Raw genomic sequence first — 25463 nt, 5'->3', positions numbered from 1 at the left:
TGGGAGAAGGGACAGCGTTGATAGGACGGTAGCCGCCAAGAAATTTGCTGCGCTTTGCTACACCGCAACACATCATTTCATACTCCTCCCACAGACCTGATGTTTCGTTTCCATCTGGATTTTCCAATCTTGATGCATGGTCCCACAAAATCACTTCAAACTCAATCGTATGGGTCCTACAATCACAGAGAATTCGATATCCATTGGGGTATCTACGTTGCATCACCTCAGAACGCTCCTTCTACTATCTTCATAAAGTCCGAAAATGCTGTACGTTGGGCTGCGATAGCTCGCAAATGTCTCCGGGCAGGACTTCTCTAATCCCATCTGGGCGAGTGAAGGCAGGGGTGGGGGCGACGGAACTCGCGGAGGCCTATCGTCATACAGACTTTTCTTGGACATCGACGTGGGTATTTTGGAGCTCGCATAGGATTGGCGTGTACTTTCACCAAACCCGATGTTAGCTAGTGACTTGCTAGTAGCTCCGAAGTCGACCAACATAAGATTGCCTAGCACTGAGGACGGGCTCCTTGGACTCATTGCAGATAGCGAATGTCTGGGCTTTGCATCCCCACCCGCAGCACTGTCAGCTGAACGCGATGGGATGGCCTTCGAGAAGCGCCTGCCCAGCATGCTGAGAGAATCATCCGGGTGAATTGTGGGAGAAGGTGGGGGAGGACAGATGGGAGACGGGGATGAAAGGCCGAGCGCAGCAGCAAGGGCTTTGGTGTCCCGATCACGACGGGATTCCGACCGATGTAGAGAAGCCTCGGAAGATTCAACGTGGTTGAGAGCGCCTGCATTTGCGAACATGGGGGCGGCAGATGATCTAGGATAAGATGTGAAATACGACGATTTAATACGGCTACGGCCACCATGAGCAGGAGACGGTTCAGCTATCGCGATCGGGGTAATCATTTCACTAGGAACATAAACGTCATGTGAACAAGGGGACAAAACGTCGGCTCCATCATATGCGAGACCCATAGATTGCCTGAGAGATTGTGACTGCCGTCGGCCTTGAGGAAGTGGCTCGGATCCGTTGACACTTTTGCGAGACACCGACCTCGACTTGCGTTCCATGACCTGGTATCCATCCGCAGTGAGCGGGGGACTGTCGCCTATACCAAGGCCAGTTGCCTCCGTAGACGGATTCCCACCTGGGTGGAGTGAGGCTGCCGATAGCCGGCGGGTAACTCGAGTGATAGCGTCCTGCATTTGGCGAATAGGTCGCGGTGAGACAATGTTGGGTTCATAGGTGGAGCCCTGGCTGTGCGCATGTCCGTTGAAGGCGTAATCCACTTCCCGCCTTTGCATCCAGTGAGAGGTATTATTGGGGGCAGTATTAAAAGTTTGTACGGGCTCAGGTGGCCACTGCGGTGCCTGGAGGTCCTTGGGCCAGGGAGAGAAACCGTTGTTGTCAAGATGAGATATCCTTTCCTTGCCTCCAAACAGAGGCGAGTCCTCTACACCGGGTTTGTAGATATCATCGAAACCGTCTTCCAGAATAGGCAAAGAAGGCGTTGGTGTACGGCGCCTAGGGCGAGAACAAACTTTGATGATTATGAAGAGGGCAACTATGATACAGGCTGCGCCAGAAGCCAGCAACGCTATTGCAAGGGTCGAAAGGTGGGGACCCGCCAGAGATGGGTGCGCTGCGCTGGAAGGAATTACAGATACAGATTGAAAAGTGGAGCTGATAGTGTCCGTAGGTGGGGCTGATGAAAAGACAGTGGTTGTTGGGAGTAACAAAGAAGTCGCCGATACAAGTGATGAAGTTGTCATAGAGTGTTCCGAGATAGAAGAACTTTTGCTGTGTGGTTTATTCTTGTCGGTCGAATCGGAATGATGAGATCCAGTATCAGGTATTGGTACGGGTATGGCAGTCATGCTGGTCTCGCCTGCGTCGTCCTCAGGCTTGCCTTTGGCCAGGTCCTGGGCCAGAACTTTTTCTTGGTGAGAAGCAGATTTACTGGTGGAATGCTTGGAATCGAAGTTTGTTTGTGCGACCTTCTTGGGGCCGTTGCGGTGTCCATTGTGACTGTCGGTGTGGTCGTTGAGATATTTGAATTCGTCGCGACGAGGAGCTAGGCGAGAAAAGAGCGTGATGAGCGTAGGCGTATTTCTGTACGTCGGGGGCATGGTGACCTGCTGAGCACGGCGACCAGCGCGAGCGACGAGCGGGCGACTTGAGAGTTTGATGTGAAGAGGAGTCCGAGATCTCGCAGTCACGGTACCGCCCTATTGCCGAAAGTGGAATCAATAATACGCGACGCGCCACAAGTAAACAGCTCCAAATAGCCACTAGGGGTCTCGAAGACTCGCCGAGCACTTCAGAGGTTCTTTACAACAGCCCATCCCAACGTTGATGCGACCTCAGTTCTGTGCGCAAAGCCAACCTCCCCGAATCTTGTAGTGCTCCCCGTTACCCCTGGATCCTTGTTTCTGGTCCCACACTCCTCTCGCCGAGACACAGACGGTCACCGCGTTCGGACCACTCAGCACACGCGTAGTCGCAGCCAAAACAGCTTTTCATTTCACATATTACCTATATTACCATCGTGAACGCGACGGAAACCCTTGAGAATACGATGAGAACTACCCGAACGTGCGTGATACCGAGCTAACCATGAGTTTATGCTTATTCACGCCTTCGGGATATAGCAAGCCAGCGATCGAAGGGTCCCAAGCTAGCCAAATATTGGAACAGGTTCTTGACGGCGGCTTCGATACCGCAGGAACCTGTTCCAGTAACCTTCACGATCATAATCGCCGGAAGGACACCGAAAGAGACCTTTCAAGTGATGTGACCGGTAGTCCGCAGGCTTCTCGTTATCAATATTTCGGTCTTGATGCGACTCAAACGGATACGCAGCTCCTTGACGAGGATGAAGTAGATGAAGGGTTGCTGAGAGGCAACAAGCGGAGCTTTCCTGTGAAAGCAATGAAGGGGGTCCAAGAACCTACCAACGCTGGCCCTAAGAATACTAGGTTCCAACCGGTCAAAGCTGCCTCGCCATCCAAAGTAAGTCACGTTGACGGATGCTTTATGCGACGCGTCTTGACCCGTGTATATAGGTCGAGCCCCCCATCAGCAAGACGCGCTCTTCACCCTTACCCCGAGCCACCATCCCTGCCAAAGAAACCAATACCAACCTGCCTTCCCATCGAAATTCTCCACGGGTTCGCCGTGGTACGTACCCTGCGCTCGACGCAGATTCTCAAGATTCGTTCATCGGGGCGTTCGAGGACAGTATTGATCCAGCCGCTCGCTACATTCAGGGCGCTGAACAATTGAACGTCCCTTTGTCTCAGCTGGCACGCATCGCAGAAGAGCGCGAAGCAATGCTCCAGAAGATGGGACGCGGAATCCTGATACGACGCGTTCACACTCCTTCTCCGCCTCCGGCCTCTCCGCCCCAAGGGAGAGTCCTGGTTGACTCGACTCCCTCAATATCAGGATCCCAAGAAGAAGCGTTGAACCACAATAGAAATGATGATTATGATTACGGACAAGCACAGGAGCCTGATATGGACGTTGATCTAAATATGCAAGAACCAAGTCAACTTTCCAGTGAAGTATCAGCACCCTCTTCATCTCTATATGATTATATCAACGCCCTCGACAATGGAATGGATACCAACGATCCGCCTGAGGCAGAGCCACTTGTCGCTACACAACCTATGGATTTCGCCGACACCACCCATTTCACCGACACCACTCAGGCTTCTTCAGACAGGACTCCGATTGTCTCCCAAGTTGAAAGACTACCTGAGGGCGCCATCGCCCTCAGGATCACAAAATACCTGGCCCAACTTTCTCCTGAGGAGGAGATTTCGAAATCAGCCCATCGTCTCTTAACGTTTGTTGACTGGAGTAAATTATGGCGCTATGATTATGACATACGACCTCTCTTCGAGCTTGCCCAAAGTCTTGGCCTCTACCAAACTGCCTTTGACGCTGCCACCAAAATGCTGAAGGAGGAGGATGAAGCAGCGGAAGCTGCGCGCCTTGCGGGTGGCCCTTCGCGCCAGCCAGCTTATCAAGAAACTCAGCCATCGAACGAAGGCGACGGTGATGGCTACGGTGACGGCCCTTCTGCAGCCCAAGCCGAAACGCAACCGTCCACAGTAGAAGAAACTCTCCCTCGGCGGCGCGGCTTTCCGTCACGACCAAAGGCTTTCCAGCGTATCCCACCTACTGATTCCACCACAGATAACACCGTTCCCGACTCGGAGCCATTGAGACAGGATACGCAACCCCCTGCTCCTGCATCGAGTGCAGTCACCAAGTCCCCCGCTATCCAGAAACGCAACATATTCCGTCAGGGGGAGCCTGATTTCCACCCCAATTCTGAAGAGATAGTACCCGATTCGGTTGAAATGGACGTTGACACAACTGCTGCGCGCACGGATGACGACGAAGACGACGAAGACGATATGCCGCTTGCCAAAATGACCTTGAACAAAGGGAAGGAGCTCCAGCGCAGCAAGAAGGAAACCACCATGCCTCCGCCTGCCGTGCCGAAGAAACCAACCTCCAAGGCCAAAGGGAAACAAAGGGCTATCTCGCCTGCCGCTAGACAAACTAGGCAAACGAAACCAGCACCTGGGTATCTCCTTGGTTCGTGGGAGAACGGAATTGTTCCTTCTTCCCTTCCAGAGCAAGATGGTGTTGGGAAGAAGGATGCGCCAGTCCAGCCCAAAGCACCTGCGAAAGCAAAGGCCATTCGGGCTCTGCCCAAAGCTACCGCGTCGAAGGTAGCTTCTTCGTCCAAGACGAAACAAGAGGCTGTCCGCCAGGAACTCAGCCCGTTGTCAGACCTGACTGAGGACCACATTCTAAAGGTCGACCACGGAGACGACGCCAGCACGGAACCAGCCTACGACGGTGATGAATACGAGGAGCCAGTCGAAGATAAAACCAATAAAAAGAGAAAACGAAGAGATTCTGGTTCGACCGCAAAATCTGGCATCAAGGCCGCTCCCAAGCGTGCTAAGAAGACAAAGAAACCAGAGACTCCCGCCGCCGTTCGCGCAAAGTCGCTGCGTTCCAGTGCTCCCGCGAGTAGCAGCCGTATTGGCGGCAAGCCTACTCGTGTATATGCCTTGTGGAAGACTGAGGCTCACTACTTCCTGGGAACCGTCCATTCCATGAAGCCCCATGGAAAATACTTGATCAAGTTCGACGATGGGACGGAAGCGGACGTGACCTTGGACCAGATGCGACTTGCACAATTAAATGTCGGGGATGAAGTCGCTCCGATTGGGTTCAAGAAGAAAACCTGCAAGGTCGTTAACGTCGATGACCAACATAACACGGAGGTGGTTACCATTAAGCTTGATGGGGAAGAAGAAGAAATGAAAAGAGCAGACATCACCATTCACATGAAGACCATCAACTACGCCTGGAAAGACCGAAAGTTGACTTCGGACACGGTTGTTACAAAACTGAAGCATCCACAACCTTCGCCTTCTCGGTTATCTATCAGCAGCACCGCGGGCCCTCGCCCTACGTCCAGCGTGCTCTCGGAATACGGCATCGTCATCACTTTGAGCCCGGGCTCGACAATGACCAAAGACAAGATCGCCAATGCGGTACGAGGAGGAGGGGGCGCCGTGATCGACGACTGGACGACTGTTCTGAGTTTGGATGGGAAGTATGATAGGGATGGTCGACGTTGGGTGATCACACAAGGCGAGATTGCATGGATCGGCAATATTGATCAGACCAGAAAGGTTTTCTTGGTATCCGATGAATGCAATGAAAAGCCACGGTATCTAGTAGCTGTCGCTCTTGGTGTTCCATGTCTCTCCTACAGATGGGTGGAGGCATGTATCAAAGAGGTTTGTTTTCTGCGACGTCTTCGCACTTCGGATACTTACAGCGTTACACCACAGGACATGGAAATAGAATGGGCACCCCACCTTCTTGCGCAAGGATTCGTGGAGCCTTTGGAAGCCAATGTCAGCCAATTCGTCGACACCCTTTGGTGCTCTACCAGCGAGCATCTTCGTCACATCATGGACAACAAAGTTCCCCACAAGATCCTCAAAAACAAGACTGCTCTCTGTGTGGGCAGGGACCTTATCCCTGTCCAAGGAAAGGTACGCGCACATCTTCATCTACATTTCAGCTAGCCTCAAACCTCACACCCTAGACTGATGTTCCTGGAAGCCATTTCATTGGCCAGATCCTGGTGTGCATGGGTGCAAAACGTGTGGAGGCCGTCGCCGATTTGAATGACGCGTCCAGGCAAGCTACGGAGTATGACCTAGTCGTCATCAAAGAAAGTACGAACTACCGGGACGACCTCGACGGAGCTACTGTCGTCGACACCCAGTGGGTGAAGTACTCGTTGCTTGCGGGAAGGATGTTGCCTCTCCCCGAGTGGTCCCGTCCTTGATTGCATCTAAGTATATCATCTACTATCTAGTATTTACTGTACGTTATTTTATTCACCATATACTCCTCTTGCCGCATAATTGTTTTGAATCTTGTATCGCATAGGGCAAATTATTGAACATGTATATATACGTTTGGTTCTGATATAGATATCCCAGTTGTTTGAGAGCCTATGAGTGAAGGAAGGCATTGGGCCTTAGGCCTTAGGGGTCGAAGGCATTACAGGAGGTTCAGGTTTAGGTGCCATTTTGAAGGATCATAGAAAGACCTCGTCGTATTGTAAGCTCGAGACATTGTAGCATCTCAAGATACAATTCGTGTATGTTCTACATAGAATAATAGCAAAGTATCGACCGAATTTTGGGGCGATGCATCAATGACTGACAGGAGACACATTGGCGTCGATTCAGAGAACCGTTCCACATACTGCACAGCGATCCTCTGTGTCCAAGCTGACGTACAATGTTAGCTTGATACGCCAGGAGAGGGCAGTGCTCACAATAAACATAGTAGGCCTATAGGAAATAAGAGGATGGCAGCAATGATACCACAGGCGCCGTATTTCGTCGTGCGCTCATGCCTTCCCTGTGCACAACGAGCAAAGACTGTAGAAAGTCAGCTTCATTGAGACAAAAAATCAAGGGTAATATACTCACGAACAGCTTGATAGTTCTGGCCGATTTGGACATCCCTAGCCATTGGGTCTTGCATGTTGGGAGACCATGGCTGCTGCACCTGCTGAGGGGGATATACTTGTGGTGGTGAAGATGGTGGCCCCTCCTGATATGGCGACCCTGGAGGCGGATATAGTATGTGTGGCTGCGGCTGTTGTTGGAAGTAAGGATTGTGCGCTTGTGCCGGCGATGCACCAGAGTTCTCCCCGTACGCTGGAGGAGGGTGCAGTTGGGTTTGTGCTTCGCTAGGTTTTTCTGAAGTGATCATGGTGGTCGAAAAGAGAGATGTTGAGTGCACCCTTGGAAGGCGGTCCAAAGGCAGTCCATACTGTAATTGCGCGCCCCGAATGGGGAGCACCGAATATTCACAAAAGGATCAACCGATCTGGGCGCCTAGTGCGGGACTTCAGAAAGTTCAAGACATCTTCACTATTGACTTTGACAATCGCCGCTCAGACTTTCGCTAGGAAGTCGCAGCAAACGATACGTATCTCAGTGAATGCCCATTTGGAGCCTGCAAAAGTATCTCCCTTGCCCATAACTCTCTGATCCTGCACTTGCATCATGTCCGGCGGCGACGAGGAGTATGAAGTAGGTCAGTATTCTTCTTTATCACTTTGATTCTGTTTAGGCTTAAGCGAATAAATAGACTACATTCTGAAAGCACGGATAGATTACGAGAAACCCAAGGCTCGAAAGAAGAAATTGATATGGGTAAGTCGTGCAATCACTGTGTTGTCCGAGCCGTCTCGCTCACGCCTTCCCAGAAATTTCGCGTCAGAGTAAGTTCACGAAACCCTCCTTGCGCACAAAGCTTGATATCATGCAGTGGAAGGGCTACACAGAGGGGGATGATACGTGAGTACCATTTCACTCTGGGCCATGGAAGGACTTGTCTGGACAGATACTCCCTCCTCCCTCTGCTAATCCTTCTCTGCGAAGGATGAATGGTCGCATCGTTCAATCTTTTGTCTCGGAGGATCAGCAAAGGCAGGAGGGGATGTCCTTCCTGATTTTCGATGGCCCAGAGTGCGTCTCAGAACGCTTTCCCGCACTTACTCGCCAACTAGCTGGGAACCCGCAGAATCGTTTGAAGGTTCCGAAGAGCTAATCGAAAAGTTCTGGGCACGCTGCGAGCCCATGCTGCAGGGCCGGGACCCGAATGATATAAGCCGATTCGAGTACCAGGATGAGGTATTCCCTACTGGGCCTCCTCGTATCCGTACGTCCTCTGGCTGTATAGGGCACCGCCGGCTTTATTGACGCCCTCGCTACAGGCCACAAGCGCAAAGTCGCGCCGCCCACAGATGCTAGCCCCCCTGCCAGCAAACGGCACCAGACGTCGCCCCTGCCGGAACCAGCAGCGCAGTGTCTCCCAGACTCGCTGCCAGCCCCATGTCCGTCCGACCCTCCTCCCATCCCAAGTGCATCGTCCTCAGCGCTAGCCACAACCACGATGCCATCGCATCGCGCCAGAGCGGCGAATTCGCGCGTGAAGATGGTCGACGATCCGCAGCTCACGGAACTGGCAGACGCGATCCCAGCAAAGGCCCGCGTCTCGTCATCGCGTCCGCGGGTATCCAGCTCGCGCGCCGGACCGGGACGCAACTCGCAGCTGGAAATCTCGACGCCGCGTCGTAGTTCGCTTCTGACGTACGATAAAGGGAAGAGGAGCCTGAGGAGTGTGAAAAAAGCCGAACCGGTCCAGGCTGAACAACGCGCTGAGGAGAGACATTCGCTTTCCCCTGATGTCGACGAGAGCGCCGAAATCCCCGGTCTATCCATACCTGATGCGTCTGTGGTCGTTGTCCCGCCCACTGCCGCCGAGCTCCTGCGCCTGGCAGGCGCGGACGAGAAGAGCGTTGCTGACCTTGTTGACTTCCAAGATGATACTCTCGTAACCCCGACTCTGGCGTACCCAGAAGACACCATCCCGCCTCGTTCGCCTTCACAGCCGCCAACAGCCGCAGCAACAACAACTGCAGGCACGGGGGTGGTGTCTGTACTGCGTCAAAGGTAGCCATCCCGTCGAATGTATTTCTGTTGGTATCAGCTAAATGATAGTATGCGAATTATAGTTTGGCGACGGTGAAGGAGACGCTGTTTCCGTCAGCCAGCCCCGCAGTTCCCGAGCAGCGCCACAAATGGAGGATCAGCGACGCGAATAGTACCATCTTTGGCGCACTGTGAGCTATCACATCTAGATATCCAAGCCTATATTAATGAAGCCCTCCCACCAGAGCAAGCGGGTCTGGGGAGACTGGTGAATCCGAATCGTATGCATCTCACCACCCTTTTTTCCTTCCTCTTTGCTGACCACCGGTATTGTGGCAGACCAACAGCGAAGTTCTTCCTGTCCTTCGACAGCAGCGCCGCCGCCCCCGTGCGCCTTCTCTGTGCCAGCCCTGACACGCCAGACGCTCCGACCCCGACCCCGACACTAGACGAAATCATCAAGACACAAGCAAAAGGGCCCGCGGGCCAGTTTTATCAGCAAGAATACGCACATACCCTTCTCAACACATTGCGAAGTGTTGGACCCTCAGCAAAGGTGGTACTTGACGACAGCGAAGCCAGCGACGCCCAAAAGCGGCATTATGAGCGCTTCCAGACGAAATTGCGAGCTGGGGAACTAGTGAGTTACCTCCTTCTCCTTATCTGGATTCCTGCTCTGAATCTGTCTAACTCTCGTCATAGTTCGTGGAGTTCGTACACGAAGACCTGTTCGCCTTCTGCGTCCCCGAAAGCGCCGACATCGTGCAGCGACTCGACTTCCCAGCATCACTACGCGCCGAAGCGGGGCATGTCTTGGTCACGCGCGTGATGATTAGCAACCCTATAGGGTATCATGAGGCCATCGAGAATGCGGATCCAAATCGATGGTAGTTTCTACGGTTCCTCCTCAACCACGTGGGGTAGTTGTACTTTTCTGGTCTTTGTCTTTGTTGTGTTCGAGCGTCCCCCTCTACTCTGGTGTACGGTGTCTATGAATGACACTATGACAATTTACTGCAATCAGATATCTGCCTTGACACTGCCAGCGAAGTCATTGTGAATCCAAATGTGTTAGTCTCGGTCACGTGGTTGCCTTTACGAACGCGATTAAAGTTATAGGTGGCTGTGCACACGCGTTTGATTAAGCCACCATGCTACGCCGCATACCGACGACTAGCGACGGCAAGGCAGTTGACCGCCTCCAAGAAAGCGGGCGCGTCAACAAGCCCTTCAAGCCCCCGACCCTAGCAAAGGCAGACACTCGTGCCCAGCCCGCGCGCAAGCGCAAACGCGTGTCGTATAAAGGTCAAGACGGGGCTGCAGCAGATGACTCGGACGACGAGGGCAACCGCAAGAAACGACAGAAGAAGGACGGGGAGAAGGCGTATCCCACTGAGGAGGAGCTGCTGGCCGCCGTGAAGGTATACCCCGTGTACAAGCCGAAACCGTTCGGCGAGGTGTTTGGGGGCAAGAGAAGCTTCTCGCTTCCGACGATGAAGGGGAAGGACGGGGCCAACGTCGAGCTTGTGTTCAGCGGCGCATCTCTGGGGATTCGCCCAAGGGCGAAGATTGCGCCCCGGCCCTTGCATGACCCGATGGAGGACCATGCGATTGTGTTGTACGACCCGACGATTGATGACCGCGAGACGGATGAGGAGCGGAAGGAGCGGCTGAAGCTGGAAGAGAGGGAAAGGTTGGAGAAGGAAGCGAGGGAGAAGACAGCTGGGATGTTTAATCCGCATAAGAGTCTGAAGGCCCTTTTAGGAGAGGACAAAGCAACGAAGGACAAGGTACCGAAAGTACCAGTTGTTATTGATCCCCGTCTTAGCAAGGTCCTCCGACCACATCAAGTCGAGGGTGTCAAGGTGAGCCTTAGATCCCAATTCTACCATCTATCGTCACTCATGAAAAGTTAGTTCCTGTATAAATGCGCGACGGGGATGGTCGTCGAGAACCAATATGGGTGCATCATGGCAGACGAAATGGGTCTTGGTAAGACCCTACAATGCATAGCGTTGCTATGGACATTGCTCAAGCAGTCCCCGCATCCGGGGAAGACGACGATCGAGAAAGGTATCATAGCGTGTCCCTCGAGTTTGGTCAAGAATTGGGCGAACGAGTTCGGTATGTGCTACGTATGCGGAGTGGCCCTACATGTTATTTGCTGACTCGGCGTAGATAAATGGTTAGGGAAAGGCGCGATAAATGCACTTGCGGTAGATGGCAAAGGTGGAAAGGCCGAGTTGATTGAGAAAGTTAATCGGTGGGTGTCTGCCCACGGGAGAAATGTGACGCAGCCAGGTAAGTTTGCGTGGACTACAGCACCAGACTATGGCTGACACTTTCTACAAGTGATGATTGTTTCGTATGAAACCCTTCGAACGCTCTCAGTCCATCTGGCGAGCTGTAGCATAGGTTTGCTACTCTGCGACGAAGGACATCGACTCAAAAACTCCGGTAACGCTTGCTTACTCGCGATATTCCCAATGTACTCACATTGGATATAGATTCGCTAACATTCCAAGCGCTCAACGCACTAGACGTCAAGCGTCGCGTCATTCTCACTGGTACACCCATCCAGGTAAGCTACCTCGCATCACCCATCTTCAGGACAAACGCTAACACAAAACCCCGTTAGAACGATCTCTCCGAATACTTCTCCCTGCTCAACTTCGCCAACCCCAATTTCCTCGGCTCCAAGAATGATTTCCGCAAGAACTTCGAGAATGCCATTATTCGCGGACGCGACTCAATGGCCAGCGACGAGTTCAAGGCGGCGAGTGAGCAGAAGCTGAAGGAACTAGGAGGCCTGGTCACGAAATTTATCATACGGCGCACGAACGACCTGCTTTCGAAATACCGTTAGTTTTCTCCGTCCTTCTCCTTCGCAGCGTAAACCGGACTCTTTACTGACCTTCCGCGTTACTGCCAGTTCCCGTAAAATACGAACACGTCGTATTCTGCGGTCTCTCCGACTTCCAACTCTCCCTCTATCGTCTATTCATCTCGTCTCCTGAGATCAAGGCACTCCTCCGTGGAACCGACTCCCAGCCACTAAAGGCGATCAACATTCTGAAAAAGCTGTGTAATCACCCGGAATTGCTGAACCTGCCCAACGACCTTCATGGGTCGGAGTCGCTGATACCAGAAGGGTTCGGCGGTGCTGGAGCGAGCAGCAGAGACAAAGGCCGCAACCAGACGGTCCGTTGTGACTGGGGTGGCAAGTTCCTCGTATTGGAGAGGTGTGTCCCGCTTTTCTGTCATCGGCGGGAAGCGGCCGAGCCTTGAACTTGAACAGGTTCTTGCATCAACTCAAGACGGAGACTACTGACAAGATCGTCCTGATTAGCAATTATACGCAAACGCTCGATCTCTTCGAAAAGCTTTGCCGGAGTAAAAAGTAAATATTCCGGGACCGCAGTACCTTGGATCTAATCATTATTGTTGACGCGTTCTCGTTTCACAGGTATGGGTTCTTCAGACTTGACGGGACCATGACCATCACGAAGCGGCAGAAGCTCGTTGACCAGTTCAATAATCCAGAAGGGAAAGAATTCATTTTCCTTCTGAGTAGTAAGGCTGGTGGATGTGGTATCAACCTAATTGGCGCGAATCGCTTGATTCTATTTGATCCCGGTTCGTACCGCCTATTTACTGGGTGCTTGTCACGCTGACCGCCAAATAGATTGGAATCCTGCGGCTGACCAACAGGCCCTTGCCCGTGTCTGGCGTGACGGCCAAAAGAAAGAATGTACGTCGCTCCATCTACCCCATTCATGCCACCCCACCTACTGATGCCACGTCAAAAGGTTTCGTCTACCGGTTCATCTCCACCGGGACTATCGAGGAGAAGATCTTCCAACGACAGGCTAACAAACAAGCGCTGTCTTCTGCGGTTGTGGACGAGAAGGAAGATACGGAGCGCCACTTCTCTGTCGATGCGCTGCGCCAGTTGTTCAAGTTCAACGAGGAGACTCTGTGTGAGACGCACGAGACGTTTAAATGCAAGAGGTGTAAGAATGGGAGGCAGACTATCAAGTCTCAGGCGTTGTTATATGGTGATGCCAGCACGTAAGTTATGTTCGTCCGAGGTAACTGCAGGGAACTAATGGAGGTTAATGTAGATGGAATCACTTTACGAATGGGGAGCTGAAGAACATTCATGACGATTTGCTACGCGCGGAAGCAGGACTAGATCAAGTTTCGTTCGTTTTCCAGTATATCAGCCATTAGAAGGACTGGGGACTATCACTTAATTGTAACATATCATTTGTAACGTATATCATCCATGGGCGGCTCTACAAATACACGCAATACACTTATTCTCAAGATATTCTTACATTTCATGAAATAACATCGTCCCAGTCGCCCCACTCGCCTCCAACAGATCTCACTTTCACCTTATCCCCCGTCGGCCCAAAATACGCGGCCTTATACCACGCCTTCATCTCCTCCTCCGAGTACGGCCCAAAGCTGGCGGCTTCCTGGCCAACCACCTCCGGCATGTCCCACTTGTACTCGTACTGGACGTCAGCGGACGGGGGGACCCATGCTTGATCGACGGCGCCAGAGCGCCGGATGTCGCGCACGAGCTCCTCGTAGGTTTTGGAGTAGATGTCGGTGTCGCCGAGGGACATGATGTTGGATGCGAGATGTGTTATGTGATCGATGTCGGATACGCTCTTGGGTTTGTCGAGCGAGGAAACGGTTTTCGAGCTAGAAACGCGTTGTTAGTCAAGGGTGATATTCAAACATTCTGGGGGAGATATTTACCTCTTAGTTGGTCCCTTTGCCTTTCGCGACTGTGCTCCTAGCCGCTGCAAGGCTTCGAGGACACTTTCACCCTTTTTCAGCATACCGACGAGTTCCCTCTCCAGTGCACCTTTACCCCCACTCTGCTCAAGCTCCTGCTCCTCCGCCTGGATCCTCTCCTTCTGCAATTTCTCCTGCTTCCGTTTCCGTCTCCTCGCCAGCTTGATTTCCCTCTCGTCCAGCCCTTCCATCCACCGATCGTGCACTCCATGTGGGTCAAACGAGCGCACATACATCCCATCCTCAGTGAACTTCCCCTCTTCCATCTCCTCTTTCATGTTAAACGACGAAAGTTCGTATCCCATACCCTCTTTCTTCCTCCGCTCTGCATCGTCTTCATCTTCAGGCTCGTCAGACTCCTCCGAGTCGCTCCCAGAGTTATCTGCAAACACCTGCCCCTCGATGTCCCCCAGCTTCATATACTCCTCTTTCTTCTTCTTCGCGCTCGGCTGCTCCTTCTCCTCCTTCTCGCCGATCGCGAACATATCCTCGTCCTCGTCTGCATCCTGCCCGTCCTTCTTCCTGCTGAACACGACTCCTTCGCCGTCGTCACTGGAGTCTGAATCATATCCTTCTTGTTTGACCCGTCCCTTGCGACGCGCCGAGGGATTCTCGAGCGCGGAATCAACTTCCTCCGCAAAGTTTACGGGATCGTCGAGTGGCTCAACGAAACGCGTCTTTTTGGCGGCATGGGATGATTGGGATGTAGAGGGCCCAGCGTTTCCGCCTGCCGCTCGCTTCTGGCCTACTGGCATGATGAGGGGAACCTAAGCAATATATCGGGGTGTGATGAGAACATTGTCGTTTGTTGGGCTGATGCAGTTTGTTTGGATTGGACGTCATAGGGGCCTAAATACAATTCCCGAGTGCGGGTGCGTGCATGATGGACGTGTGCACTATACCCCCCAACTCGCTTTATGGCAGTTCGTGCCCGAAATATAGTTATACTTCTGGGTACTGCAAGCGCACCCAAAACTTTTCCATAACGTGATATCAAGAGCAGATGGGAGACCTGATGCTATTATTCACGTAATTGGAAAGGATGATCCTCTGAATCTGTGAAGTCAGTATCAATTAGCCAATGAAGAGGGCGCGATAAGCAGAGTATTTGTTGTGAGCTGGATGGATCGGACGGCTTCGAAGACGTGTGGGACTCCCGGAGTTGCGTTGTATAACTCTTTCCGGCATTCATAGGCGCTGCCAAGGATGGAATTAGAAAGCCGTGCCGAAGTGCTTGTGACCACACTGATAAGGGTCCATTCTGGTCTCTGTCTCAACTAGAGTTTCATCCCGGATCCCAGCTTGTCACCCAACCACCACCACATCACCACTACCGACGACGACGAACGCGATGGCAGGACTATCGACGCTGAGCGACATGGCCGGTTATGTGTCCATAGGTTGCTGGCTGGGCGCTCAATTTCCGTGAGCATCATCGCACTACCAGTTCCGTATAGAGCTTCCCATTGACCCCGAATCGATTTCCAGCCAAGTTCTGGAGAACATACGACGCCAGTCTTGTGAAGGCCTTGCTCTTCCATTTCTTGGAAACTGGTTCCTCGGTGCGACACGTTCTACGAAATTTCAGGTCGCGTGTAATCTTGAACGCTGACTGGATGCTTACAGGGGATCTGTCGAATCTCATCGGGTGCCTGCTAACGCACCAGCTTCCCTTCCAAGTACGTTTATGATGCCTTTCTGCTTGTCACGCGACTCATGGCGTCACCCAGACATATCTCGCAACCTACTTTGTATTTGTGGACTTGACATTAGTAGTCCAATACTTCTATTACTACCGAAAGGCGTCATTGGCCATGGCCACGGCCATTCGAACTCGACCTCGAGCGACATCCACTTTAAGCCAGCGTTCCGTTGACCGTGCAGCCCCTCGGTATCGGACACTTTCGGCGGTCGCCGCCAACGTCGCCCACGCGGCAGCGCTTGCAGCCCAGCACGAGGAATCCACGCATCCTAGACGCTCTCGCCACGGCCGCTCGCAAAGGGAACAAGGTTCTGAGGTAGTGCACGAGGGTTCCAGCACCCGCATGGCTGAATCTCAAGATCCGCACCTGGACGGCGATGATGACGATGAGGTCAATCCCATGGCACTCAGCTTTTATTCCGAGGGAGGGGATAGACACAAGGGCCGGGTTACATGGAGTGCTGAACGGGGTGCGAGTTTAGGACGCTCTCGGACGCGGAGCACCGTCCTTCCCAACCCCACGACTGACTTGCACGATCGCGACCGGGGACGATCAACGCAACGCAGTGTGGACATGGATATGGGCGAAGAAGTAGAAACGCCAACCGTTAGAAAAGCCTCACGAGCGAGTAAACGAGGTGCCAGCCTCATATTTCTCAGCGTATGGACTCTCTTCGGCATAGGATCCTATGCAAACAACTACAACAGTGCTTCGCCAGGTACAACAGATGTCGGTCGATTAGTTTCGACAGGAGGAATCCCGATACCATTCACTTCATCCACACCATTTCCCGACGACACCATATACCACGCCCCACCAGCGCCCATCATTATCGATACCAATAATCATGGCATATCTCCACAAGAAGAACCCCCTCATACTCCCCCACCAGATTCCGACCACAAACTATCATCTGAACGCATCTTAGGCCGCATCTTCGCATGGCTGTGTACAACGCTATATCTGACCTCCCGACTGCCGCAAATCTGGAAGAATGTGCGTCCTTTATCTATGTTTCATCTGACCCATCTAAGCCCTTGCTCAGTTTGTTAGAAAATCTGTAGAGGTACGTTCTTCAATTGTATTAACACCGCGCTCGGAACTAACACTTGGCTATATAGGGTCTTTCGATGTACTTATTCGTCTTTGCTTTCCTGGGTAATTGCTTCTACGTACTGTCTATAATGACCTCCCCAAAAGTCCAACAACCACCTCCAATATCTACCGACTTCCTCAAGGAGAGCCTTCCGTACGTCCCTTCCCCTTCCTTCCCCTCCCCTCTCTTCATCCACCCGACCATCTCATACTTTCAATTTCCCTAGGTACTTACTAGGCAGCGGTGGCACGCTGCTCTTCGACGTCACCATCGTCTCACAATCATTCATCTACCGGCCAAAACCCCGACATCACAGGTCGCGCAGCAATCGACTTTCGGAGGAAGAGGCTGGGTTGCTTACCGGGGACTCGTTGGCCACCACGACGCACAATCCCTAGAATCTAGTCTGAGCTGGCTCGCACATATGGACCTCGCGCTCTGCAATTGCACATCATGTTGTGATAGACACCTGATCATATGTGAACTAATTGTTACGAACGAACGAACTCCAGGCCTGTTCATGGGCCACATATATCATGACCTATGCAAGTTCTGGATGAAGACTTTAATCGCTGTCTCTTTGCTGTCATATCTTCTGCCGGGGGCCAAAAATCACCGGCGGCAGGTCGCTAAGTAATGTCTTCCATTGAGTTGATTTGGTGGGCCGAACACTAATACGCGACTTACGAAATGTAGATCCTGTTCGAATCTCGTTACGTTTGAAGTGAGAATTCAATTTTGATTCAATTAGCCACGGTCGTCGAGGTCGATCGTATTGGACTGCCCCGCCATTCAGATTCTTCAAATGCCACAGTGGCAAACGAATAAATACAAACTGAGTGGTAAGTACAATATAAACGTCATTTGCATGAAGCAGGTCGGCGTACTTCATTCTTCAAAATGAGCGCTTCCGCATGTCTTACGCCCACGCAGGGCTGGCAGGAATCTGCAAAGTTGTCTTCTTCCTAGAACTAACCTATTGGATCTACACACTTTTGCCCCGACACCCTCGAGATTATACGTTCGATCACGACTCGATTACGCTCCGTCGACCCTTGAGAGCCTCGCTTATAATTATATGTATTCATTCAAAGTCTTGCGGGCGGCGTGCTTCAGTTCCTTCCTCTCTTTCTTCACCCACTCTCGTTTGTTAGGAATGTTCATGGCTGCCCAGGTCGACATCCCGAAAACCGTAGGCGCACTGCTGGCCGGAGGGTTAGTCGCGACCGCGTATGTTTTTCATTAAGATATTCGTCATCGTCATCAGCCCATTAATAGGTCGTTGATACTTTGTGGGTTATTCAGATTTACCGGAGTCATCACCGTGCAGAGCTATAATTACTACAAGTCATATCGTGGTGATGCGATGCGCGTAAGACTATTGGTAAGTCCCTGAATCCTCTACTGGATCTTTGTCTCCGCTTAATGCTCCACCCAGGTCGCCTTCGTCTGGTGTGTCTGGCATCTACCTCCTTGTAGCACCGAGGACTGGTTAATTAATACTTCCCCATCGCACTATAGGCTACTCGATTTCTGCCATACACTTTTTGTCTCGCTGTCCCTATGGCATTATCTCGTCCTCCACTACGGCGATACTTCGATGGTTGATTCCGTGCCCTGGTGAGCATCGTCAGCCTTGCACTCTCCTGAGATAATGACCTTGATTACGCTAAACAGGAGCCTGGCGGTAAGTGTCCAAACTTGATTCGAGTTAACGTGCTCAACACCATCTAGATGACGATTGCTTTTACGGTGAGATAAGACTGCCAGTACCATATGTGAGACGGTGAATGATTTAGCTGCTTCAGGCAATATTGACATTCCTCGTCCATTGGTATGGATGCCCGTATATCATCTTACGATGATCTGACCTTTTCCTCGATTCAGCTTCTTCGTCCACCGCATATTTAAACGTAAGCGGTCCCCGCTGAGTATTGTATCGTCTCTCACGACATCGTCATGAAGTAAGCGTAGGAAAGTGGATCATTGCCGTCCCGCTTGTAAGCCCATGCCGAATTATCAGTATATTTGTTTGATGCTGATGGATACGCAAGGCTGCACTTGCCTTTTCCCGCTTATGTGAGTCTTTTCGATCCGACCCAATGTTGTGCTAATGTAGTTTCGAGTGCAGGCTTCGCGTGTCGTACGTCGTCCTATATCATTGTTGATCGATTCCTCATGCATTTACGCTTGGGCAGTGACGACATACCAATTGTCAGTATTCTCTTGATGAAGTGTTGAGGGGTCACTCATCGCATGATCTGTTCCAGAATCAAACTCGATAGTCTAGACATATTTACGCATCGCTTCCACGTATGTGACGTTTCCTCCACTTTGAGGCATATTGCTGAATTCAAGTTCGACATCAGTGGTCTTTCACCCTCGGACTAGCCCTTTCGTCTATCCTCGACATCCTCATAACAGGGTCGCTTTGCTACTATCTGTCAAATAGTCGAAACCCGTCTTCAAGGTGATGGGATGTTCTGTCGTCGTTGTGTATGGCTATTGCTCATCGTCGAGTCACTTTCTAGTTTGAATCTAGTTATCGACGTACTCATCCTGTATGCGTTCGAGAATGGTGCTCTGACGACGTGCGCTTCTTCCTGATGTTCTCATCGGTGGCTTATTCTGACTTCTTTGACAGTGCTGCTACAATTGTGTCGATGATCTGCGTGAGTGTTTCGTGCACTCTTTCACCTCCGTCATTGATGATCTTGTAGTGGTTGATAATGCCGCACAATCTAATTTGTTCGTATTCACAACATCTGCACTTGAGTAATCGCCCCTCACGCAACTATCTTCTAGTCATGGGTCTCCATTTCATCATCAGCAAATGTAAGTCTTTTCAAGTCTTGGCCGTGCAGCCTTCTGATACACAGCACCTCGAATCTAGTCTATGCCAACTCGTTACTTGCTACGTATGTATATACGCCTCTCGCTTGCCGCTCACTCACCTTGCCATAGTCTCAACACCCGAAAGCGCCTGAGGGGTACTGGCCGCACAGATTCTAACAGCCATGCCATACCCGTCGTTCTCACGGAAGACTTTACCAGCCAGCCACGAGGGAACATTTTTTCTAGAGTTGCTCAGGTACCCATCTCGTTGCCCGCTTATACTTATGTCGGAGAACTGATCACCTTCCACGTTGGCCTTAGACCCTTCAAGTTGCAGATAATAGTGGAACTAAGAGAAGATCGGCTTCACCGATGGTATTGGAGCTCTTTCGCGTATCCCCATGTCGCTGACGGCCCTACTACCGCAGGTTCACATCAATGTTCAGCAAACTGTCGAATGTACTATCGAGGAGGACGAGATGATACCGGCAAAAGTCGACTCTAAGGTTGATCGTGACCGCAATCGTGACGCAGAATCAGCATAAACCGAGGCTACATTGACCACTTTCGCCTTACATTATAGCCGTTATATCATCGTATACCTCAAGAACGGATGTTCAACTCATGAATGTGTCGTTCAAATTTAATACTAATACAATGTGACGTAGCGCGTTTGTAAGTCGAAGAGGTAAACGAAAGGAAGAAATGTGGACGGCCCGAATAATGGAAAAGGCATAAACTATTTGGTGTAGGCATGGGGCATGGGGCATAAAGAGGCATAAAGCATAAGGCATAATGTGGGCTCGTCCGGGATGAAGGAAGTGATTGTGGTACAAGCAATTCAAAAATGAAGTACAGAGACAATGTTGAAATGAGACGGGATTGGAGGAATTGTGATATACATTGGTGCGCAGTCGGATTATTTGTTCTTCATTGCGTAAGGTCGAAGACTGACTTGGTTTCAGTAGGGATTTCGAAGTCATCTGGTTCTTCGAAAGTGAAGCGTTCGTGCATCATGGCTACGTAACGGATAGCATCTGCGGTAGCCTCGTCAATCCCATCTGCTTCTAGCCCTTGGATCAAGCTGTGGTTATTGTTGCGCAGCCCAGAGAGTCCTCCAAGAGAGCGAGCGCGCCGGAGCCTGCCTCCCCCAGTGTACGAAGCGACGTTCTCGATGCCTCTCGGATTGAGTACGCGGCGAAGGGGCTTGAAATTCAGCTTCTTGGAGATGCTCAATTTGCGACCGTTGGTCTTCTCCTGCGGAGTGTTGGCGTCAGTACCCTCGGTAGCTTGACCTTCATTCCCCTTTCGGTTTAGCAAGCTGCTGAATCGCTTAACAGACCAGCTCCGGGAGCGGAAATGTTTCAAGGAAACGACCGAGGGGTTCGGAAGTGTCGTCACAGGCTTCTGGGGCCTTTCAATTTTCGCCGACTCGGCAACACGTACGACCCGGGACTTGGGGTTGCGCTTGGGGTCGCGAGTAACGAGGGGTGGGGCACTAGCTTGGGTGCGAGGAGTGTCCTTCTTCTCCGTGTATTGCTCCTGGAGGGCCTCGAAGGAGACAAGTGGCACAGAGGGAGGGGTCTTTGCAAGAGTTGCGAGAGTCGCCAAAGCAGCTTCGATACTGTTGAACCCGTCCATGGGATCGGAAGATTGTCCGTCGGTAGAGAAGTCCTCAGAGGTGGGACGAGACCGGGCGTACATGGCTCTGACTGAAGCAGTCGGTGAGGGAGCTCTAGAGTAGTTGGGAGGGGTGGGAGGACAGAGACGGAGGGTCGGGGGGACAGAAGGGTTTCCAGAAGGGTTTCCAGACATATTGTTGTTGGAGTAGAGGGTTGTTGAGGTCGATTGGGTAGTTAGCTCAAATGGTGGATGTTTGAGGTGACTGAGGATTGAGGGCCCAAGTCCCCTCACATTTATACACAGGCAAACCAGCCACCGTGGCCACGACGCATTGAAAGTGGCTAAAGTGGCTCGTTGCAAAGTTCATTGGCCGGGCACCTAATGATCAAAGAAAGTTAGACATATTGGGTATAACAACACAAGACATCAGCGGAAAAGTTCCCAAAGATAGAAACATGGCGGCAGAACAGGGTATCGGCTGTGGCCCAAACAGGACGAGCATTGACCAGCAAACACACGAGGGGTCCACGACGCATGGCGGAACGTCTCTTCTTACGGGTTGGTTACAGGACCCGGAGAGCTCTTACTACTTATTTTCCTAAGGAACAATTGAGCAGAGAAATTTCACGGTCAGAATCAAAGTGAATTAGAGCGTCACAAAGTAGTCTTAGCTCGTGGAGAGGGGAGGGTCAAGCGGAGCTGATAACAACCTGATGGGCACGAGGAGCCGCCAGGCCTTGCAGGCCATGCGGTAGAGCATTCGATTACCAGCCCTCATTAACGTGCCAAAGCGGGCTGTGCAGGTGGTTGCAGAGTAACGAGTGGCATCGCAGGCCTATTGCCGCCATTTGGATGCCATGCCGAGGTTTGTGTCTTGACTTAACAAAAAGGATGAGTCAGGGTCGTGGATGCTTGCAACGTTCAAAGTGGTAAATGAAGCGCCCACAGTTGACCTCCTGAAACAACATGGATTTTAACATAATCATGTCGAGGCTTGAAGCTTGAACGTTGAACACTTGAATCATTACGCGGATTTAGAATGAAGTAAATTTCGAGCGGGTGGATAGATAGAAAACAGATAGAACGTAAGGCTTAAATGATTATTTTTCTATTCTTTTTGCTAATTTAGGTTCTTTTTCGGAAACACAATGAGTCGACCAAAGAGTGTCGTAAAGTGGGAGAGATTAAACGAATGGCTGGATGCGTTGATTCATCCAAAGAGCTCCAGAGAGTAAACGAGTGACAGGCAAGGCGGGGTAAACTTGAAATGAATGTGATTAGGTCCACAAAGGGACTAGGGACCAATTATGCTGGGGCATATCGAAGAGCGAAAACGCGAGACTTCATCATAGGGTGTTGCTTAGGCGTATTTTCTTTGCACGACCTCGAACGAGTAGGTGCCGGGCCACGCGTAAAGACACGTCCGCGACGATCATAAGGTCCGAGAGGTGATGGGTTGCGAGGAATATAACGAGCCCAGATTGATATCTTGATAGGGGGGATCGATTGTAGCTGCGGGTCATTCCCATTGCGAGCGTGCTTCAGGTTAGGCGAGCGAGATGCCTGGAGAGGGGCACGGTAAGGAATAAACGGCTTTGATGGTGTTTTATCGACCGATGGCTTATTATTTCCCATTTGAAAGGAGTCGGTGACAGTAAAGGTCGCAGATAGCTTCTCCGAATCATCCACCGACCTTACAGCGGGCAAGGTTGGGCTCTTTGGAGCCAGATCAGGGAACCCAATGACAGATTCTCCGTTGTCAGCCTACGAAGAGTGTTGAGACACGCAGCACGAAGATGTTTGTCAAGATGTTCCTACCTCAGGAGGAACGGGATTCGATCCATCTTCACCAACCGGACGTGTACGACGAGAGGCGTGCTTGCGATACAGACTCCATCCAATAATCAAGGCCACAAAGCAGACAACGAAGAGGGCGAATACCGCGGCCATAATGCGAAGGAACATAACGAGGCCGGGCGAGGCGGTGGTAGATAGCACAGCAGGCATCTTGATTGAGAAAGCGAAAGACGATAGTTGGTGATGATACTGAGATAGTAGGAGGAAGGAGAGAGGCTGGAATGCGATGGATGGATTCTAGCGGCCTATATGAGGCTAACCACGCCCGTCTGGAAATCGAGGCTGACAATGGGCTGGCTGAGCCTTACTTAGGTCGCCATGTCAGCCCTCCGCGGCCGAAGCACCACTGCGATTATTTGGTATCTAAAAGACAAGGGAATCAGTAAAGTAGCCTGTTCCGATGCGACCAAAAACAGACCATTGCAGATGAAGAACGTGAGCGGCGTCAAGTTTCGGCGATTTCTCAAGATCTCAACATTGAACAAACAAGGGTAGCCTTGTTCAAGGCAAGATCTTCAAAAAGATGGCATCTCCGTGGATTGAACACGGGACCTCCAGATCTTCAGTCTGTTGCTCTCCCAGCTGAGCTAAGACGCCCGATAAAGTGTAGCTTATCTCCTACGTACTCGCCAAGAGTCAGAGGCACAAGAAACAAATATTAGATTATGCTCGTTACACTTGGCGGGAATGATATACATTGATTCTATAAGATTATTACTGGGGCAATGCATCAATATAGTTCGAGACAAGGTCGAAGAATGTCCACAAGAGGCCATGCGTAGTGATGCTACGGAGCGCGCTCACTCCAAGACCGCGATAGATACGAGTCACACCCGCCAACAATGGTTTCGGGTTATTAGGATCAGGACCTGCATACACGGAATGAGGGATGAGTAAAGAGGGGTTGAGCTAAGTTTACCACCAACCTTTGATGAGCCTGGAGAGGGTTTCAAATGGTCCGCGATACCTTTCGCCTGCCAGGGCTCGTTGTTGGACCTTCGTTTTTACACTGTGCGCGTATTCGCTAGATTAGTTTAGCCTAACGACATGTTCGAAGGACCTACACATCCAAGGGATATATCAGGGCCCATGATGTCACCTGGCCGATGCGAGTAAGTCGCTATTAACGTGGATGAACGGGGAACGACTCACGCCGGCGAAAGAACCGCAAACGAAGGGCACGAGAGACGAGTGTATTGGAAGCCACGGCGGGGTAGCACCTTGCTCGCCAGACCTATCTCTCCCCAGCAAGTGTCGCATTCCGTCATACTCCATAAAATATAGAGCTGTACCAGACGTGTCACGAACTAGCATGGGAATGATATCAGTAGCGTCCATAGACGAAATGTTTATCACCCACTAAAGTGTAGTCGAAAGCCTGTGTACAAGCCCTTGATGCCATTGACCCGGAAAATCTCTCTGACGGCATCTAGAGTCCCAGGAGGCTTTTCAATGTGTAAACCCCGCGCCTGGGCGATACTATACTCCAGCTGCCGGCGAACTTTGACCAACTCGAACGCTGTTGGGGTTATTATAGTAGGCCCAGGCACGTAGAGCAGGATCAAGACTCACGGGCACTTCCAAACGAAATGAGTGACCCAGCCATGGCACCAGCCATTCCCCCAACAAGTGCGGCATCTAGAGCGCTACTACGGTTCAAGAAATCATGGCGGCTGGCAAGTTCCTTCGTTCGAGTGTAGATGGTGAAGGAAGCGGCACCTAGCTAGACATAAATCACGCGCTTGGCCTCCAAAGCTCCAACAAGACGTACGAACAAACGAAATCGTGATCAATGGTATCCATAGACCTCTATAGAACCCCTTGATACCCTCTTCCCGGTAGACGATCGCGGCAAGTTTTGGGACCGTAATGGGAGTTTTAATGGTCTGCAGCCTGGACTTGAGGGAGTCCAGCTGACGAGAAGAACATCAGCAATAGGATGCAATGTCACCACCAGCAGACTTACAGGGTAACCAGCAAAGGTCGAAATGTAACTGGCCGAGAGTGCGCATACGACTGCCTTGTTGCCTGTCCCGCCGCGTCAGAACCGCGTCAATGGAGTATGTACAAAGCTCATACGGCGTAGGGCATCATTGAAGGCCTGAGGATCATACAAGGAGTTGGACGACCTTGTAATGCAGCCCTATGTGAATACCCAATGAATATATTTATATAGGGCCGACTCGCCTATGTCCATCCATAGGGCACGATCACTGGCCAGGTGGTCCAGCTTCGTGCGTTTGCACGACTGTGCGGATCAGGCAGAGAACAAATCCAAAGCGAGCAAAGTGAACGACTGGGAAGATGCGATGATGGAGAGAAATGAGGAACGCAGCTATTTCCGATATGGGCGAAGGCGACACCTGCAAAAGTGACTTGGTCACGGGGGTGATTGCACCTCAGGGTCCTCACCTCATGATTTGCTCTGTGTGCACAAAAATGGATGTTATCCACGAAATACT

General features: G+C 51.4%; 11 protein-coding genes and 1 non-coding gene across 12 annotated transcripts; 5 read left to right on the top strand and 7 right to left on the bottom strand.

Annotated features, from left to right (window-relative positions):
- Nucleotides 1-222: 222 nt before the first annotated feature.
- On the bottom strand, nucleotides 223-2142 carry PC9H_001067 (uncharacterized protein; the record flags this gene model as incomplete). The annotated part of the gene is made up of 1 exon (XM_036770718.1): nucleotides 223-2142. One exon carries the CDS (start codon nucleotides 2140-2142, stop codon nucleotides 223-225), a length of 1920 nt encoding a protein of 639 aa, XP_036636563.1.
- Nucleotides 2143-2629: 487 nt separating this feature from the next.
- PC9H_001066 (uncharacterized protein) lies at nucleotides 2630-6407 on the top strand (the record flags this gene model as incomplete). The annotated part of the gene is made up of 4 exons (XM_036770717.1): nucleotides 2630-3025; nucleotides 3079-5847; nucleotides 5902-6108; nucleotides 6162-6407. The coding sequence occupies 4 exons, from the start codon at nucleotides 2630-2632 to the stop codon at nucleotides 6405-6407; spliced, it is 3618 nt and encodes a 1205-aa protein (XP_036636562.1).
- Nucleotides 6408-6980: 573 nt separating this feature from the next.
- PC9H_001065 (uncharacterized protein) lies at nucleotides 6981-7348 on the bottom strand (the record flags this gene model as incomplete). Its single annotated transcript, XM_036770716.1, has 2 exons — nucleotides 6981-6991; nucleotides 7063-7348. The coding sequence occupies 2 exons, from the start codon at nucleotides 7346-7348 to the stop codon at nucleotides 6981-6983; spliced, it is 297 nt and encodes a 98-aa protein (XP_036636561.1).
- Nucleotides 7349-7644: 296 nt separating this feature from the next.
- PC9H_001064 (uncharacterized protein) lies at nucleotides 7645-9966 on the top strand (the record flags this gene model as incomplete). Its single annotated transcript, XM_036770715.1, has 11 exons — nucleotides 7645-7675; nucleotides 7730-7794; nucleotides 7848-7862; nucleotides 7910-7938; nucleotides 8023-8109; nucleotides 8151-8302; nucleotides 8358-9096; nucleotides 9159-9266; nucleotides 9321-9356; nucleotides 9415-9715; nucleotides 9778-9966. 11 exons carry the CDS (start codon nucleotides 7645-7647, stop codon nucleotides 9964-9966), a joined length of 1752 nt encoding a protein of 583 aa, XP_036636560.1.
- Nucleotides 9967-10226: 260 nt separating this feature from the next.
- Nucleotides 10227-13308, top strand: RAD54 (DNA-dependent ATPase protein rad54; the record flags this gene model as incomplete). The annotated part of the gene is made up of 12 exons (XM_036770714.1): nucleotides 10227-10940; nucleotides 10992-11199; nucleotides 11254-11376; nucleotides 11428-11532; nucleotides 11583-11656; nucleotides 11714-11936; nucleotides 12008-12317; nucleotides 12374-12475; nucleotides 12542-12711; nucleotides 12761-12826; nucleotides 12885-13146; nucleotides 13200-13308. 12 exons carry the CDS (start codon nucleotides 10227-10229, stop codon nucleotides 13306-13308), a joined length of 2466 nt encoding a protein of 821 aa, XP_036636559.1.
- A 110-nt stretch (nucleotides 13309-13418) lies between these two features.
- On the bottom strand, nucleotides 13419-14642 carry PC9H_001062 (uncharacterized protein; the record flags this gene model as incomplete). Its single annotated transcript, XM_036770713.1, has 2 exons — nucleotides 13419-13791; nucleotides 13849-14642. The coding sequence occupies 2 exons, from the start codon at nucleotides 14640-14642 to the stop codon at nucleotides 13419-13421; spliced, it is 1167 nt and encodes a 388-aa protein (XP_036636558.1).
- A 596-nt stretch (nucleotides 14643-15238) lies between these two features.
- Nucleotides 15239-17084, top strand: PC9H_001061 (uncharacterized protein; the record flags this gene model as incomplete). The annotated part of the gene is made up of 7 exons (XM_036770712.1): nucleotides 15239-15312; nucleotides 15376-15449; nucleotides 15514-15566; nucleotides 15618-16586; nucleotides 16636-16656; nucleotides 16712-16839; nucleotides 16913-17084. The coding sequence occupies 7 exons, from the start codon at nucleotides 15239-15241 to the stop codon at nucleotides 17082-17084; spliced, it is 1491 nt and encodes a 496-aa protein (XP_036636557.1).
- A 764-nt stretch (nucleotides 17085-17848) lies between these two features.
- On the top strand, nucleotides 17849-20066 carry PC9H_001060 (uncharacterized protein; the record flags this gene model as incomplete). The annotated part of the gene is made up of 22 exons (XM_036770711.1): nucleotides 17849-17916; nucleotides 17965-18070; nucleotides 18125-18138; nucleotides 18208-18306; nucleotides 18364-18373; nucleotides 18421-18438; nucleotides 18495-18520; nucleotides 18574-18599; nucleotides 18652-18686; nucleotides 18741-18765; nucleotides 18818-18829; nucleotides 18885-18900; nucleotides 18957-18999; nucleotides 19056-19156; nucleotides 19218-19277; nucleotides 19331-19358; nucleotides 19407-19434; nucleotides 19492-19521; nucleotides 19580-19604; nucleotides 19651-19777; nucleotides 19843-19896; nucleotides 19950-20066. 22 exons carry the CDS (start codon nucleotides 17849-17851, stop codon nucleotides 20064-20066), a joined length of 1068 nt encoding a protein of 355 aa, XP_036636556.1.
- Nucleotides 20067-20451: 385 nt separating this feature from the next.
- Nucleotides 20452-21336, bottom strand: PC9H_001059 (uncharacterized protein; the record flags this gene model as incomplete). The annotated part of the gene is made up of 1 exon (XM_036770710.1): nucleotides 20452-21336. The coding sequence occupies one exon, from the start codon at nucleotides 21334-21336 to the stop codon at nucleotides 20452-20454; it is 885 nt and encodes a 294-aa protein (XP_036636555.1).
- Nucleotides 21337-22449: 1113 nt separating this feature from the next.
- Nucleotides 22450-23151, bottom strand: PC9H_001058 (uncharacterized protein; the record flags this gene model as incomplete). The annotated part of the gene is made up of 2 exons (XM_036770709.1): nucleotides 22450-22908; nucleotides 22963-23151. The coding sequence occupies 2 exons, from the start codon at nucleotides 23149-23151 to the stop codon at nucleotides 22450-22452; spliced, it is 648 nt and encodes a 215-aa protein (XP_036636554.1).
- Nucleotides 23152-23525: 374 nt separating this feature from the next.
- Nucleotides 23526-23598, bottom strand: PC9H_001057. The gene has a single exon. It is a non-coding gene; the product is annotated as a tRNA-Phe (tRNA).
- A 117-nt stretch (nucleotides 23599-23715) lies between these two features.
- On the bottom strand, nucleotides 23716-25418 carry PC9H_001056 (uncharacterized protein; the record flags this gene model as incomplete). The annotated part of the gene is made up of 10 exons (XM_036770708.1): nucleotides 23716-23870; nucleotides 23928-24010; nucleotides 24066-24100; nucleotides 24154-24308; nucleotides 24362-24520; nucleotides 24574-24720; nucleotides 24764-24914; nucleotides 24968-25029; nucleotides 25081-25130; nucleotides 25414-25418. 10 exons carry the CDS (start codon nucleotides 25416-25418, stop codon nucleotides 23716-23718), a joined length of 1002 nt encoding a protein of 333 aa, XP_036636553.1.
- Nucleotides 25419-25463: the final 45 nt, after the last annotated feature.

The sequence above is a fragment of the Pleurotus ostreatus genome (assembly GCF_014466165.1).
Source record: "Pleurotus ostreatus strain PC9 chromosome Unknown scaffold_1, whole genome shotgun sequence".
NCBI classification, from domain to species: domain Eukaryota; kingdom Fungi; phylum Basidiomycota; class Agaricomycetes; order Agaricales; family Pleurotaceae; genus Pleurotus; species Pleurotus ostreatus.
Note: the sequence above shows the minus strand (reverse complement) of the source record. Positions and strands in the feature narration are given on the sequence as shown.